Source organism: Suricata suricatta, chromosome 4 (genome assembly GCF_006229205.1).
Source record: "Suricata suricatta isolate VVHF042 chromosome 4, meerkat_22Aug2017_6uvM2_HiC, whole genome shotgun sequence".
Lineage (NCBI taxonomy): Eukaryota > Metazoa > Chordata > Mammalia > Carnivora > Herpestidae > Suricata > Suricata suricatta.
In genome coordinates this window covers 51904971-51919271 of record NC_043703.1, presented here as the reverse complement: position 1 = coordinate 51919271, position 14301 = coordinate 51904971, and the positions used below count along the sequence as shown (strand labels likewise).

The window sequence follows — 14301 nt, the reverse complement described above, 5'->3', positions numbered from 1 at the left end:
ATTTGGGTTGAAGTGGGGAAAGAGATCATGAAGTTGACAAGATTGGCAGGAGCCAGAGAGATCATGGAGGCCATAGCACAGGGTCTGGGTTTTATTTAAGCTACAGGGGCAAATCTTCAGAAGCTTTTTTATTCTTTTTAAAGATGTGATTACTGTTTGCTGTGTCAAGAATAGATTTGAGGAGGCAAGAATAGAAATGAAAAAGCTAGAGACAACATTACGGCAGGAGTCCAAGCGGGAGTTGGTGTTGGCTTAGACCAGAGTGCTGTCAGTGTTCATGAATTTCATGTGAAGCCTATCTACAGCTCCGCCTCCGTCCTCCTCCATGCCTACCATCCCCAAACACCTGATAGGTTATTTTTCCTTAAGTTTGATTCACTTGCTCTGGTGCACCTGCAGAGAAAGCAGATGGTTGACTTTGTCTTAGAGAGTTAAAGGCATTTATGAAGGAAAGATTGTAAAAATGGCCTGTGGGCTCTAAACTGCACAGTAAATAGAGAGGGGTGGACCTGATGGCGAGGAAAAGCGGGGAATGATGGCTTGGAAATCTCCAAGAGAGTAGAACATTGCTGTATGAGGATCTTTGTGCAAAGATCATGGTATGATAGAAAGTTGTGTTCAAGGGTGGGATTTGTCCTGTTTCTGCGGGAGGAAGGTTACTCGTTCATGATGGCAGAGTCTAGGGTAGGACTCTGGGAGTGTGGCTGAGGCAGACTGAAGAGCTGTTGCAGATGAGGAAATAAAAAGCGGAGCCTGGGGGCTGGAAGGCAAGGAGATCCAGGACTCCCGTGTTGCCGAAAGCAGTTGAGACAGGGAGGAAGCCTGGTCGTGATGAATGACAGAGGCTTTGGCCCAGAAGGTTTGGAGGGTGGCAGTAGCAAAAAGGGGAGGAACATAGGGTATGCTGTTGTCAAGAGCATGATCGGAACAGTTTTTCTGGCAAGTGATGGAGGGAGAAGTGATTGTTGAAAGTAGCATGGGGAGCAAAGAAGATGCCTGCGTCACCACCCCCAGCCCTGGCCCTGAGGAAAATTTAGTGTGAGAAATAAACTACCTCCACTTATGGATCTCAGAGGAAAACACTGTCATCAGGATATAGTCTTGGTTTCAGGTAAGGAAGAGCTGAGGGAGAGTCTTGTTTCTTTTGCAATAATTTTTAGCCTAGAGAAAGGTTACACAAATAGTATCGAGTTTCGCAGTAAGACCTTCTAGCTTCCCCTAATGTTATATCTTATATAACCAGAGTACAATGATCAACCTAGGAAATTAACATTGATATAACACAATAAACTACAGGCTTTATTAGAAGTTCACCAATTTCTCCTCAATGTTCCTTTTCTCTTTTAGGATCTGATTTGGGATCACATAATATAATTAGTGGTCATAACTCTTTAGTTTCCTCTAGTCTGTGACAGTGCCTCATTCTTGCTTTATGTTTCATGACCTTGACACTTTCAGTCAGTACTGGTTAGTTACTTTGTAGGATGTACCTCAAATTTGGGTTTATCTGAAATTTTCATATGATAAGATTGAGGTTTTAATTTTCAGAATACTGAGAGGTGATTCTGTGTCCTCAGAGCATCCTATCAAGCGGGTATATGATGTTGATGTCCTCATTACTGGTGATATTAACTTTTATTACTTGGTTAAGGTGGTCTCCACTGGAAAGTTATTGGTTTTTTTCCCTTTTTAATTGATATTTTGTAATTGGGAGAGATACTTTAAGACTATTCTAATATCCTGTTGTCCTCAAATGTTTCCCCACTGATTTTAGCTCTGAGTGCTTATACATGTGTGAATGTTTTTTGTTCACGCCCACTTATATGAAACTGACTCAGGCAAAACCTTATCTGTTTCGTTTATCCAATAACCCATATTGCTAAGCACAAAGCAGAGCCTGAGGAGGTATTTGTTGCTGGCACACACGTGTATGTGAATGTAAGCATGATTACTTGCTCCCCTAAACCTCATGGTGGGCAAGTTCAGGTTTGTGAAGCTATTGGGAAAGACAGGAAGAATGTATTGTTAGATATTACTCCTATAGAAGGGATCCTAAGACACTCTGAAGTTGTGTTTCTAAATGCGTGTCATGTCATGATTTAATCAAGTCAGGATCATGTGGACCTAAGAGAATTACACACATTAAATATCCATCTGTACTTCTAGAGTGGATCTCAAGATCACCAGGGGTGCTTTTGAGGAACACATGTTCCCAGATCCTACAGCAACTGCTGCATTGGAAAGTCTAAGTCTTGAGTCCAGGGATTAACAAGAAGCACCGTAAATGATTCTCACGGTGCCAGCCGCACACGGGTATTCCTATTGGTATTTTGGAAATTATTCTAAGGAACCCAGAATGGCATCTGTAAAGCTTTCCCCAATAAGCACCACAAGAGTGTGTGTGTTTTTTCTCTCTTTGAGAAACATTTCAAAATCTGAGAAAATATGTATCAACCACTAAGGTCACACCTAAGACTTTGCTTACATTTGTTTCACTTTTTAAAAAGATATGAACTGGTATAGTGACAGGTAAAGTGTTACCTGTTCATGCTTATCCCTTCCCTCCATCTTTTTTCTAGCAGTCACAGCTGTCCTGGCGTTTAACATTTGTCTGGCCTTCAGCAGAAGACCTCCAGGGACATACCAGTAGTTGAACATTCTGGGTTTATTACAAAAAAGGAAAACATGGGCACCTGGGTGGCACTGTAGCTTAAGTGTCCAACTTAGGCTCAGGTCACGATCTCACAGCTTGTGGGTTCAAGCCCCGCATCAGGCTCTGTGCTGACAGCTCAGAGCCTGGAACCTGCTTCAGATTCTGTGTCTTCCTCTCTCTCTCTCTCTCTCCCCCTCCCCTACCTGTGTTCTCTCTCTTTCAAAAACAAACAAACTTAAAAAAAGGGAAAACACACACTGTAAGAAACAGAGGGATAGCTCAGTAAGACGGTTAGAAATAACCGATGAGGATTTAGGATTCAGTTGGCTAATTTGGGGAAGGGTCTAAAGAAGCAGGAGATTGTTCTGGATTGTGTGTTGTCAGCATGTGGGGACAATTCTGTGATTGGATGTCCACTAAATGTTACCTTTAGGGAGGACAGCATAGATGAGTATAAAGCTGTTAATTGGTAAGGAAGTCCGCATTCATTTAGCAAGATGGGGGATATTTGATCATTTGTGGGGTCTACTTGGGTAAGGTGGATATTCTGTGGGACCATTTACGTTCATCAGTAGAACAACATGGTTTAGCTATAAACTCTGGGTTAGTTTGCAATAACATTGAGATTTTGATGTGTCAGAACAGCTCCTAGATGTCTCGGGCTGCTTTTCTTTTTCTCATCATGTACATTGTGCTGGTTTTACTACATATATGTGAATCCGCATAAGGTACAGATTTTGTTTTCTGTCCGTCAGATATTTTGATCACTTTACAACTTTTTCCCCCCACCACCTGGATACTATTTTTTGGATTTAACCATATTGAGTCTTGATGTAGATCTAGTTCATTCTCTTCTTCCTTTCCATTCTCATCTTCCCCTCACCCTCACTCCGCATCTTCCTTCTCTCTATCTCTGGGACTCTTTTTGTTGTTGTTGTTAATGTCTTACTTATTTTTGAGGGTGAGAGAGAGACTGAGCATGGGGGGGGGGTTGAGCAGAGAGAGAGGGAGACACAGAATCCTAAGCAGGCTCCAGGCTCTGAGCTGTCAGCACAGAGCCCAACGGGGGGGCTCTGAGATCATGACCTGAGCCCAAGTTGGATGCTTAACTGACTGAGCCACCAGGTGCTGCCCCCACCTCTCTTTTTTTAAAAATTCTATCTCTGGGACTTTTAACAGCAGTGCTGGATTAAATGACCCTGTTCAGGTGTCTTTAAACACCTATGCAAAAGTTTCTCTGGAGTTGGGACCTAGGCATTATGCACATATTCAATCTACTAAGCACTGTTAAATTACTCCCTGAAGTCATAACACCAATTTTCCCTTCCATTATCAATTTATAAGAGGACCAGTTTTGTAAGACACCCTCTCCAGTATTTGGAAGGTTCATACTTCTTTATGCTCTGAGCCCAGGAAGCCCTAGGCCTGACAGGAAGACACCTCCAGAATGAAGTTCCTTCCCACGTTCCCTTCCCCCAACTAAAGTTCTGAAATCCCTAAGCTGCTTAACTGAATCCTTGAGAATCCTTTTTTTCCTCAACTCTTCTTGGCTGCCTCTTACACTTTTGGAATTCATCACTTAATTGAGAAATTCTCTTGTACATTTTTTTATTGTGTTATTAGGTTAGTCTAGGGGTTGTGAGAGACTTTAAAATATATAATAGATTGAGTACTATGGGTTTTTTTCCTTCTTGCTCATTTAAGGCTTGGGTGGACAGGTCTGGGTGGAGGCCTCCACCCAGATATTCAGGCACCAAGCCACCGAGGCTCTCCTACTTTCAGTGTACAACTTTCAGGTTTGTGCTGGGGGTTGTCTTTACTCCAGCCAGCCAGAAAGAGAAAAACATTTGGAGAGGCATGTGTGAGAATTAGTAATTAGTCCTGGAAAGGGTGTGCATCATTTCCTTTCACAGACTATCAGTCAAGACTCAACCCCATGGCCAACCTTAACTGCAAGGGAGGCCAGAAAGTGTAGTCAAGTTGTGTAAGAGAACACATGAATTTGATGGACATTTAGCAATTCCTGCTGCTTCTGAATTATATCAAAGGGAGAGTGGGATAAGCTATAGGAATCACCCTAACAACAAGCAGGAAGGACCCTTGAGCATCTTAAGTTGGACATGAGTGAACTAAGTCTTCTAAACCAAGTCTGGAAAATCAGTAGTCCTTCATCTGCTCTGTGGAAAATAAAGGAAGGAGTCCTAGATTTATGCTTACATCAGAATGATTAACAAAAGAGGATTATCCCTTCAATAGGTGGCAGAGTCACAGGGATGACAAGCAAGAAACCTCCAAGGGAAAGGGGACCCAGTGCTGCAGTCGAGGGTTCTCAGTCTTGTTGGACTTCCCACCGGGAGATTCCCCTATTTTTTTTTTAATGCTTATTTATTTTTTGTAGCGGGGGAAGGGACGGAGATATAGGGAGACAGAATCAGAATCAGGCTCCAGGCTCTGAGCTCTCAGCACAGAGCCCAACGAGGGGCTCAAACTCTCAAATCGTGAGATCATGATCTGAGCTGAAGTCAGATGCTTAATCTTCTGAGCCACCCAGGCACTTCAAGATTTGCCTACTTTTGCCCTCAAAAAGCCTCTTCTGTATTTTATTTTTTATCAAATATGACCATAATTGCCTACAAGTATCCCAGTTCAATTTAGTCAATATATGGACATCATATTCTGTACTAGGTATTATACTAACAGTTGAGAAAGACCAATCAGTTAGTTTAGGAACTTGGAACATGGCCTGTTTGTATAGTTCAACTTTGGGAGTAATCCACATTCTCCACAGACCCGTACCTGTATTCCTGTGGCAGTTCTGTGGCCCTGTCATTATGATTTAATCCTGTGGCATAAGTGGGGCAGTGATAATTGGCAGAAGGGCCCTGGCTGGTGGTTGGCTATGCAGGCGGCTTTGTGCTTGGCGTCGGCGGATGAGAGACCCCAGTCAGAACACAGCACGGCGCTACCAGTCAGCTTGGTCTGAGGTTCTTTTCTTGTTTGTCACAGTGTTTCTTTTTCACTGCTTTTCCTAAGTCTGAACGCAGCGTAAGATATTCAGAAATCTCTTCCAAACTTCTGGCAACTCTCTTCTTTTAACGCTTTTGACTGATGACTTCATAAAGCCCCAGACAGTGGGGCAGCTTCCAGACTCTGCGGCTTCATTAGTCTCCTTGTCTATTCTGGGCAAGATAAGCGATCCTAGACAAATGGAGAGGCTGTTTGTCTCCAGTGCCGGAGCCTTGTGTTTCTCAGGGTGATGTACGTCGCTTAACTTTTTGCTCTTCCTTTCCTAGCTCAAGCTTCTGACCTTGTTCAAATGCCATGTTCTATCTAAGTAATTATTTGAAGTGATGTTGGCATCCCTGTTTAATTTTGAATTCCTTGGTTTGATTTTTTTTCCTCCACTGGATACCATTTATTTTTACCAAATCTCTTGTGTTTCTTTGGATGCCCATATCTTAAGTACTTGATGCGTTGCATCTTAGCAGCAGGACTAAAATATCAGAGGGGGGAAGGGGATAACTGAGGGAAGGAGGCAGCAGAGAGAGGGCTGCGAGGGGCCGGTGCAATATAAATTAGACCTCCCTGAATGAAGTGTTTGGTTGTGAATCAGAAACAGGGGAGTAAAAATCCCACAAATTACATGGGGAAAGGACAAAGAAATGGAGATCAGTGGCGGGCCGAAAGGAAACAAGGTCTAGGAAACAGTTTTAGTGTTCTCTGCTTGACATAGATGAGAGGAGAAATTGGGGTGATGGTTTGAGTTTTTAAGGAAAAAACAAAGAACTTCTTAAAACCTAGGCTATTTCTAGGCCAGTCTTTCTGAGCTAACAAGGGATGTTGGAAATGCAGGCCAGAACCCGTAGCATTTCTTACCTTCCATAGAAGGTACAGATCAAAGCGAAGGTGTGTATGTATGTGTCTGTGTGGAGAGCGAGGGGCCATTACTGCTTCCAGAATCCCAGAGGGCATCCACGATCCATATGTGCCCAAGAGGTACTGGATTGGAGGGTCTGTATCCCAGGAGGAGTCCAAGCCATGAGGGCAACGAGAGGAGAAAGCAGGCTAAGGGCCACGGGAAACCAGTGTGGAATGTGGTCTCACGGGGACCCAATTTCCACAACTCTAGTGTGAGTTCCGAATGTCAAACTTTAAATGCTGAGCCGGGAAGTTAGGACCCCACACTGTGGAATCTGAGAGAGCATTTATCTCCATGTCAAAGTACATAAAGGAGAAAAAACTGAAATCCTAGTTTCACATTCCACAAAGCTAATTTGATACTTTTCATATAAATGTTCTTCAAGAATGGGGTCTTGTGGTAGCATTTTATTTTGGTTTTCTATGCTTCCTTGTTCTCACACTAACCTTTTGTTCTACCCAGGACACTTTGAGTCATCACCCAATAAACGTCTTGGCTCGTATCCAGAGGCACAATAAGTAACGATGTTTCTATTTTTATGAAGGCACTAACGCCTATTTGTGTTCCTGCCAGCAAAACTGCGGAGTTCTTGAGCAGGCTGGACACAGAGTTGCCAGACGGAAGTTCCCGTCAAATGGCTCTTCATGACCCACAGTCTTCAGCTTGGGTGAGTGCAATGTCGTGTAGGGTTGCTGTCTGGTACTTTATAAAGAGGCATTTGGTGAATGAAGCCTGAGGGCACCGAGTGACCTGTATGTAACAGATGGCTGGGACTATAGGCAGATGACCTGATCTGAAACTTAACTTCAACTGTTGCTTCCTTGAGCCATAAACACAATGCTTGCACTTGCTGTCTACATTACAGGCACCTGGACCAAACACCACCCTTTTCAAAGGTTATGTTTATGTCAGGTCTACCAAGCGCATACAATTTCTGCTTGGAAGGACTTTAGTTAAGTGAGGGAGAAAACCATAGTTATAAAGTAAAATGGAGACCTTAGAGCATATAGCAATTAGAAAGTTAAAGTTTAAAAGATGTGACTTAGTAAAGTGAGGAGTCCTTCCAGGTATCAGAAATTATTCGGAACACAGGAGCAGGAATTAAAGTATAATGGCAAGAAAATGCACAGCTTATGTTCGAGGACAAGAGTCGTGTAGCTCACTGTTAGAAGAATGAGCTAGAAGGTCGGAGGAGGACACAGGAACCATGAGGGGAGTCAGAAATTTGCATGCTGCATTGAGAACTTGGACCTCGTTCTGTGAGTGCTGAAGGTACTAAACATTTCACACAGGGAAGGTTCAAGGTCAGGACTGTATTTTAGTGGAATCACTGTGGTAACCGTGTAAAGGATGGCTCTAAAGGAACAGAGAGGCAGAGAGGCCTCTCTGAGTCTCCGTATTAGTCCAGGTAAGGGATGATGAAGACAGGAACGGGGCCGTGGGTGGGAGGATGGAGATGGCAGCGCAGATTAGAGAACCGGTTAGAAGGTAAAATTGGCAGGGCCTTGGTGACTGACTGGCTAACTGGGCACAAGAAAGTAAGTATAATTCAGGATGCTTCTGGAAACAATTGTAGTTGAAAGAAAGGATGGGTTTAAGTTTTAAAAGTGTGCGCTTTTCCAGGGTTTGGGCGGGTAAGTAAGATATGAGGAAAACCTGATCTTCATTCCCCTCCCCTCCCTGCTACTTTCTCTTTAGTGGCCATGACTTAAAATGTCAGGAAACTATTATGACACTCCTTGGGATCAGTTCATTGTCCTCTTACTCGGAAATGTTTAAATGTTCCTTTTCTTTTATTGCCCTGCTTCTAACGTGGTGCTCCAAAGTCTAAGGTTTGCCACGAGTCCTGTCACGTCTGCCCTCTCCCCTCACTGCAGGGCACAAAGGGACAGACTTGAAAAGTAGGTAGGGAGCTAAATCCTGTGTAGGGACAGTCTTTGACGTCTGTCCAGATACCCTGTGGCTGGGAGGGAGGGAGGGAAGACAGGAACTGGATAACTTTACCAACCGGGTGCTTGGCTGCCAGGATGGCCTTGATTCTATTTGAGGCCTTCCTGAATCCTGCAGTTCAAAACACACGGCAGAATTGTGTGTGCTCGGCGTATTGATTTTGGCTTGTTTCTTCCATTTAACAAGCTCATCCTGAATTTTAATATTGTTTCCCAAAACAGGAGTGATGTCTCCGAGGACTGCATTTTCTGTGGATTGATTAGTGCATTAGGCACACGATCCTAGAGCTATTAATAGAAAATAGGGAGCAGCATTGGACGCAGGATGGTTCTTTATGAACTGCATTTGATAGCTGCTCCCATCTCGACACCAAACTATTAATAATTTATCGGTGATCGATATATTTAAGTGGCTTTTTTTCCCAATACTGTACTCTTCTTGTTCTGTCTAATCCATCTGTGTAGAATTCCTCTGAGGATGCTTTGCAGACCCATTTCTAATGACACAACTTTGCAGCGCATGTTTTAACATGGAAGGAAGACACCTGTAGTTTGCCTTAACTATGGTCAGTGTACAGAATGTAAACACTGTGCGATACCCATTTCTATGGGGTGTGATAAGCTATAAGCTTTCAAGTTGGTTTTTTTTTTTAATTTAATTCTCACATAAGGTACCTTTTTGGAGAAAACTGTTCTTATTACATTTATTTACATGTGGCTCCTCCATGGGTGGATGGGAATTTAATAAATACTATATAATCACATCAGTGAAAAGGACTACAAGAATATTCCTTTAAGTGATTTACAAGAGAGTTTCAGACAAAAGATACTTACAGTGTTTACTTACACATGGATTGATACAATTCTCTGTACTGTGCGTGTGTGCCGGTGAGAAGTGTCAGCAGTATTCCTGCCTTCCTCAGTCATTATCATCGAATATTTCTGGTTGTACACGACATGGTTTCCAGTCTGCTTTGTTGCCTCTTGCCTCCTCCTCTACAGCGAATAATAATTAAAAAAAAAAATCTCATCCTGGTGTTCTACTGCCCGCGGCTCCCTGTATCTTCAGGGATAAAGTCAAAATGCCTTAGCTCAAGCATAAAGTCCTTTCTGCCCTCTGCCTTCTTTCCTTCCTTCATGACTCCTTTCTGTACCTAGAAGCTAGGTCTTTGCTCTTCCAAGTACGGTCCATGGACCAGTAGCGTGGGTGTTACCTGGGAGCCTAGAGAGGTGCAGATGAACTTCAGGCCCCACTCCAGTCCTGAATATGAAGCTGAATCTTACCACACGGTCTGTGGTTAATGTTTGTGCACACGTTAATGTGTGCAGAGCACTGCTCTATAGCTTGTGCCTTTCCAGCTATTTCCTCTCACTTCTGCTTGGAACTCCTAGTGCAGTCTGGGTTAGGTTTTATTCATGTGCCACGTTTTTAAAAAAGCCAACACTTGAAGGCATGTGTCCCTCGCACTCCTTTAATCTCACTCCCACTCCCAGTATTTTAAACTTTGTGTATTAATTTCCCATTGCTTATAAACTAAGTCCTGGTGATGTCTTGCACAGCCTGTGGTCACAGTTAAGAATACTGCACTGCATATCTGAAAGTTGCTAAGAGATCTTAAAAGTTCAGTTACAAGAAAAACATTTTTGTAACTATGTGTGGTGACAGATACTAACTAGACTTATTGCTGGGATCATTTTGCAACGAACATTGAATCATTATATTGTACACCTGAAACTAATATAATATCTTGTCAGTTATGCCTCAATAAAAAAATTTTCCATTGCCGATGTAACAAATTACTACAAACTTAGTGGCTTAACACAGCACAGGTTTATTCTCTTACAGATCTGGAGGTCAGAAGTCATAAATGAGTTTCAAGGGGCTAAAATCAAGGTGTCAGCAAGGCTGGCTTCGTCTCTAGGGAGGAGTCTGTCCCTTGCCTCTCCTAGCTTTCCTTGGCTGCTGGCACTCGCTCCTCGGCATGTGGCTGCATCTAACCTCTGCTTTCATCCTCATACCTTCTTCTCACTCTTTGACTTTCTTGCCTCCTCTTACAAAGACCCTTGTGACTGCATTGGGCTAAACTGGATCAGCCAGGGTCCTCTTGCATCTCAGAAGCCTCAATTTCTGCAGAGTCACCTTTGCTAGATAAGGCGACATTCACAGCTTACAGAGATTGGGACATGGGACTCTTTGTGGGGGAGGCATTCTTCCTCCCACCACGCTCTGCTAACTGTTTCTTTGTTATGTGGATTCATGTAGCTCTTTATGTATGTATTGTTCTTGCCTGACTAATCAAGTTTAAATCTTGTTCATTTATTCCTCCCCTCCATTCTCCTAATATAATTATTCAGTGTTTCATGCTTTCTCTTCCTATAATGACTCATAAACTTTTTTCTCACTGCCAAGCCAGTTAGTACGTACACTTCACATTTTCTTCCTTTTGCAACTTCTTAGAATTTTTGCTTCAACATTTGGTTGGTTTCTTCTGAATATTTGACTGACTTCAGATTTTGTGACCATCCCACGAAAAGTCTCTGATGCAGATTTCCACACAATTTTCCATTTCGTGTCTGTCAGATAACCTTGGGTTTCTTTTCCTCCTGGAAACATCCCTCTTGCGTCCCTCTTCTGCCTTAGCCTGGCTGGTGGCTCATTTGGCCTCCTACACGGCTGTTGTTCTGGGACTTTCCTCTCACAGAATGGTTCTCAACACATCGGAACCCTCTGGGGGACTTTAGAATTCACTGATGCCTGGGTCGTACCCCCAGAGATCCTGCTGGATTGTGGCCTGGGCTTCAGGACTTTTAAAGCTCCCCAGATGGTGCTAATGTGCAGCCCAGGATGAGGATCACTGTTTTAAAGCCATCTGGGGAATTGTTCGCATTGCTCTCCTATGTTGGGTCCCCCGATTTCTAGGTCTCCTATCTTCTATTTTCTTGTTTTATTTCCTTGTTTTGATAGAGCATATTATTTAGTAGCTTCCCCGGAGAAGATGTATGCTCAGGTCATTGCATGTCTGAAGCTATCTTTATTCAGCCCTCACACTTAGCTTGTAATTTTCTGGTAAGTGATCCAAATTGGAAATAATTTTCCTCCAGAATTTTGAAGGTCTTTCTATTCTACTTTCGAGTATTTATTTGTTCCTGAGAAATCCAAGGCACTCTGAATTTCAGTCCTTATATATCAGGGCTTTTCCCTGCTTCCCCTGGAAATATTTTATCATCTTTTTTTTTCTGATATTCTGTAACTTCATAATGATATGCCTTAGTATGAGGGCCATTAATATCATTTTCAGTCTGGAAACTCATCTCTAGTTCTAGGTGATTTTCTTGTGTTATTTCTTTGATTTATTTCTCTTCATTTTCTCTAAGGAATTCTTATTGAAATCCTTGGCCTCCTTGATTTATCTTTGTTTTTGTGAAAAAAATTTTTTTCCTTCCTTTTTCTTTGACATTTTTTCCTTCTTCTTGGCATATTGGGTTAAAAAACCCCAGTCCTTTCCCCACTGAGTGTCTCCTTTCCTCTCACACGACTACCACACGCACACTTCTGATGATAGATGTTTGGGGACTTGCCTCACCCCGAGTAATTCTATGACACCAGCTGGGGGTCCTGCAATTTAATTCAGTTCTGACACTGTGGACCTGGAGGTTCCCATAGGTAAAGGGCTCAGTCCCTCAACCCTGCCACCCCCTTCAGATGTCAAATTGCAAGTAGTAGGTCCCCAGGTTACACTTCTGTCCAACATGACTACAAATCGGGGGTTCCCAATACCCCCTTCCTGGGTTCCATTAATTTGCTGGAGTGGCTCACAAAACTTGGGGGCACACATCTACCAGTTTGTTAAAGGATATGATAAAGGATACAGATGAACAGCAAGATGAAGTGATGCCTGGAGCAAAGTCTAGGAGTGTCCCGTGTGCAGGTGCTTTCTGTCCCTGTGAGTTGGGATGCGGTCACCCTCGCAGTGTGAATGTGTTCACCTACCTGGAAATTCCCCAGACTGTCGTACTTGTGGGATCTTGTGAAGGTTTCTTCACACAGGCAGGATCGATGACTAGCTTTGTATCCAGCCTCTCTCCCCTCTCTGGAAGATTGGGAGGGATGGGTGGGTCTGGAAATTCCAAGTTTCCAATCCTGGCTTAGTTCTTCTGGTGACCAGTTCCCACTCAGGAGCCCGCCCAGTGAGCTTCATTCGAACAAAAGATGCTCCTACTGCCCTTATGGCTTAGGAAATCATGGAAGTTTGAGGAGCTCTCTTCCAGGAACCGGGATGGAGACGTGTGTGTGTGTGTGTGTGTGTGTGTGTGTGTGTGTGTGTACGTACATACATGTGTATTTTTTCTATGATCTCACACATTTTCTTGAGTATCTCCTAAATATTTTACTGGTCATCTTTTTGCAAGGGGAGGGAAGATTTTTTTATTTTCCAAGAACTTCTGTTTTTCTCTTACTTTTTAAAAAAAATCGCAACCTGATTTTGTTTCATGGAGAAAATATCCCCTTTTAATTTTCAGAAGAAATCATGCAGGAAGCAGGAGAAAACTTCAGAGGAGGGGCCCAGAGGCTCACTACTCAGTATCCAGCAATTTATACAGGCCATTCATTCTCAACCTGGGGTTTAACCAGCATGACCTGTGCTAGGTGTGCCCGATTTAGTTTATCCAGAGAATACACTTTTGACTCACTGTCTGGGCTGTGAGAATTAGCACCTGAGTTTTCAGGGTGGGAACTGGCATAGGTACTTTCCCACCATCCATCTGTTGTCCTTGATAGCTGTGGCATCCATGTCATGGGCCCTCATGTCACTCTGTGGAGAAAACTGGCTTCTTGTGGGTACCATCCCCAGCATGCCTTGTGTTGTGCTCTTTTCCTTTCTCAGTCACTTACCATTTCTTCATCTACTTCATCTTTACAGGTTTTTCTCTGAGAATACAAGTATCTCTTGCTTTCTGAATGTAGTTTGTTTCATTTTCTCTTATGTTTAGCGTAATTTTTATTCATTATTATTATTATTGTTATCTTAACATTTATTTATTTTTGAGGGACAGAGAGAGACAGCGCGAGCAGGGGAGGGTCAGAGAGAGAGGGAGACACAGAATCTGAAGCAGGCTTCAGGCTCCGAGCTGTCAGCACAGAGCCCGATGTGGGGCTCAACCCCATGAACTGTGAGATCATGACCTGAGATGAAGTTGGACACTTAATTAACTGAGCCACCCATGTTTTGCATAATTTAAAAAAAAATTAATGTTTATTTTTGAGAGCGAGAAAGAGGGTGGGGAATGCAGAGAGAGGGAGACACAGAATCTGAAGCAGGCTCTAAGCTCTGAGCTGTCAGCAGAGTCGGACGCAGGGCTCGAATCCACGAACCATGAGATCATGATGACCTAATATGAAGTCAGATGCTCAACCAACTGAGCCACGCAGACACCCAAGTTTTGTGTAAGTTTTGAGAGAAGGATGGTGCAGAAACATTTTTACTCCACCATCTTGAAGTGGGAACTTAATGTTTGTCAAGGGTTGAATTGTGGTCTCCCCGCCCACCTCAGAATTCATATGCTGAAGTCCTAACCCTCACTACCTCAGAATGTGACCTTTCTTGGAGATTGGGTCTTTATAGAGGTAATCAAGTTAAAAACGAGGTCACTGAGGGGGGGGGGGCGCTGTAATCCCACAGGAAAGGTGTCTTTATAAAAAGGGGAAATTTGGACACAGAGACAGACATGCATAGAGGTAAGATGATGTGAAGACGCAGGGAGAAGGTGGCCATCTACAA

At 43.2% G+C, this 14301-nt stretch overlaps 1 protein-coding gene across 5 annotated transcripts in view; it reads left to right on the top strand.

Annotated features, from left to right (window-relative positions):
* The window catches only part of EPSTI1 (epithelial stromal interaction 1), an 82378-nt gene that overhangs the window by 39827 nt on the left and 28250 nt on the right, over positions 1 to 14301 (top strand). For all 5 annotated transcript variants that reach the window (XM_029936685.1, XM_029936684.1, XM_029936681.1 and 2 more), the window contains exon 7: positions 7146 to 7239. In XM_029936685.1, coding sequence (XP_029792545.1) covers positions 7146 to 7239 — 94 coding nt within the window. The remainder of the gene's footprint in view (positions 1 to 7145; positions 7240 to 14301) is intronic.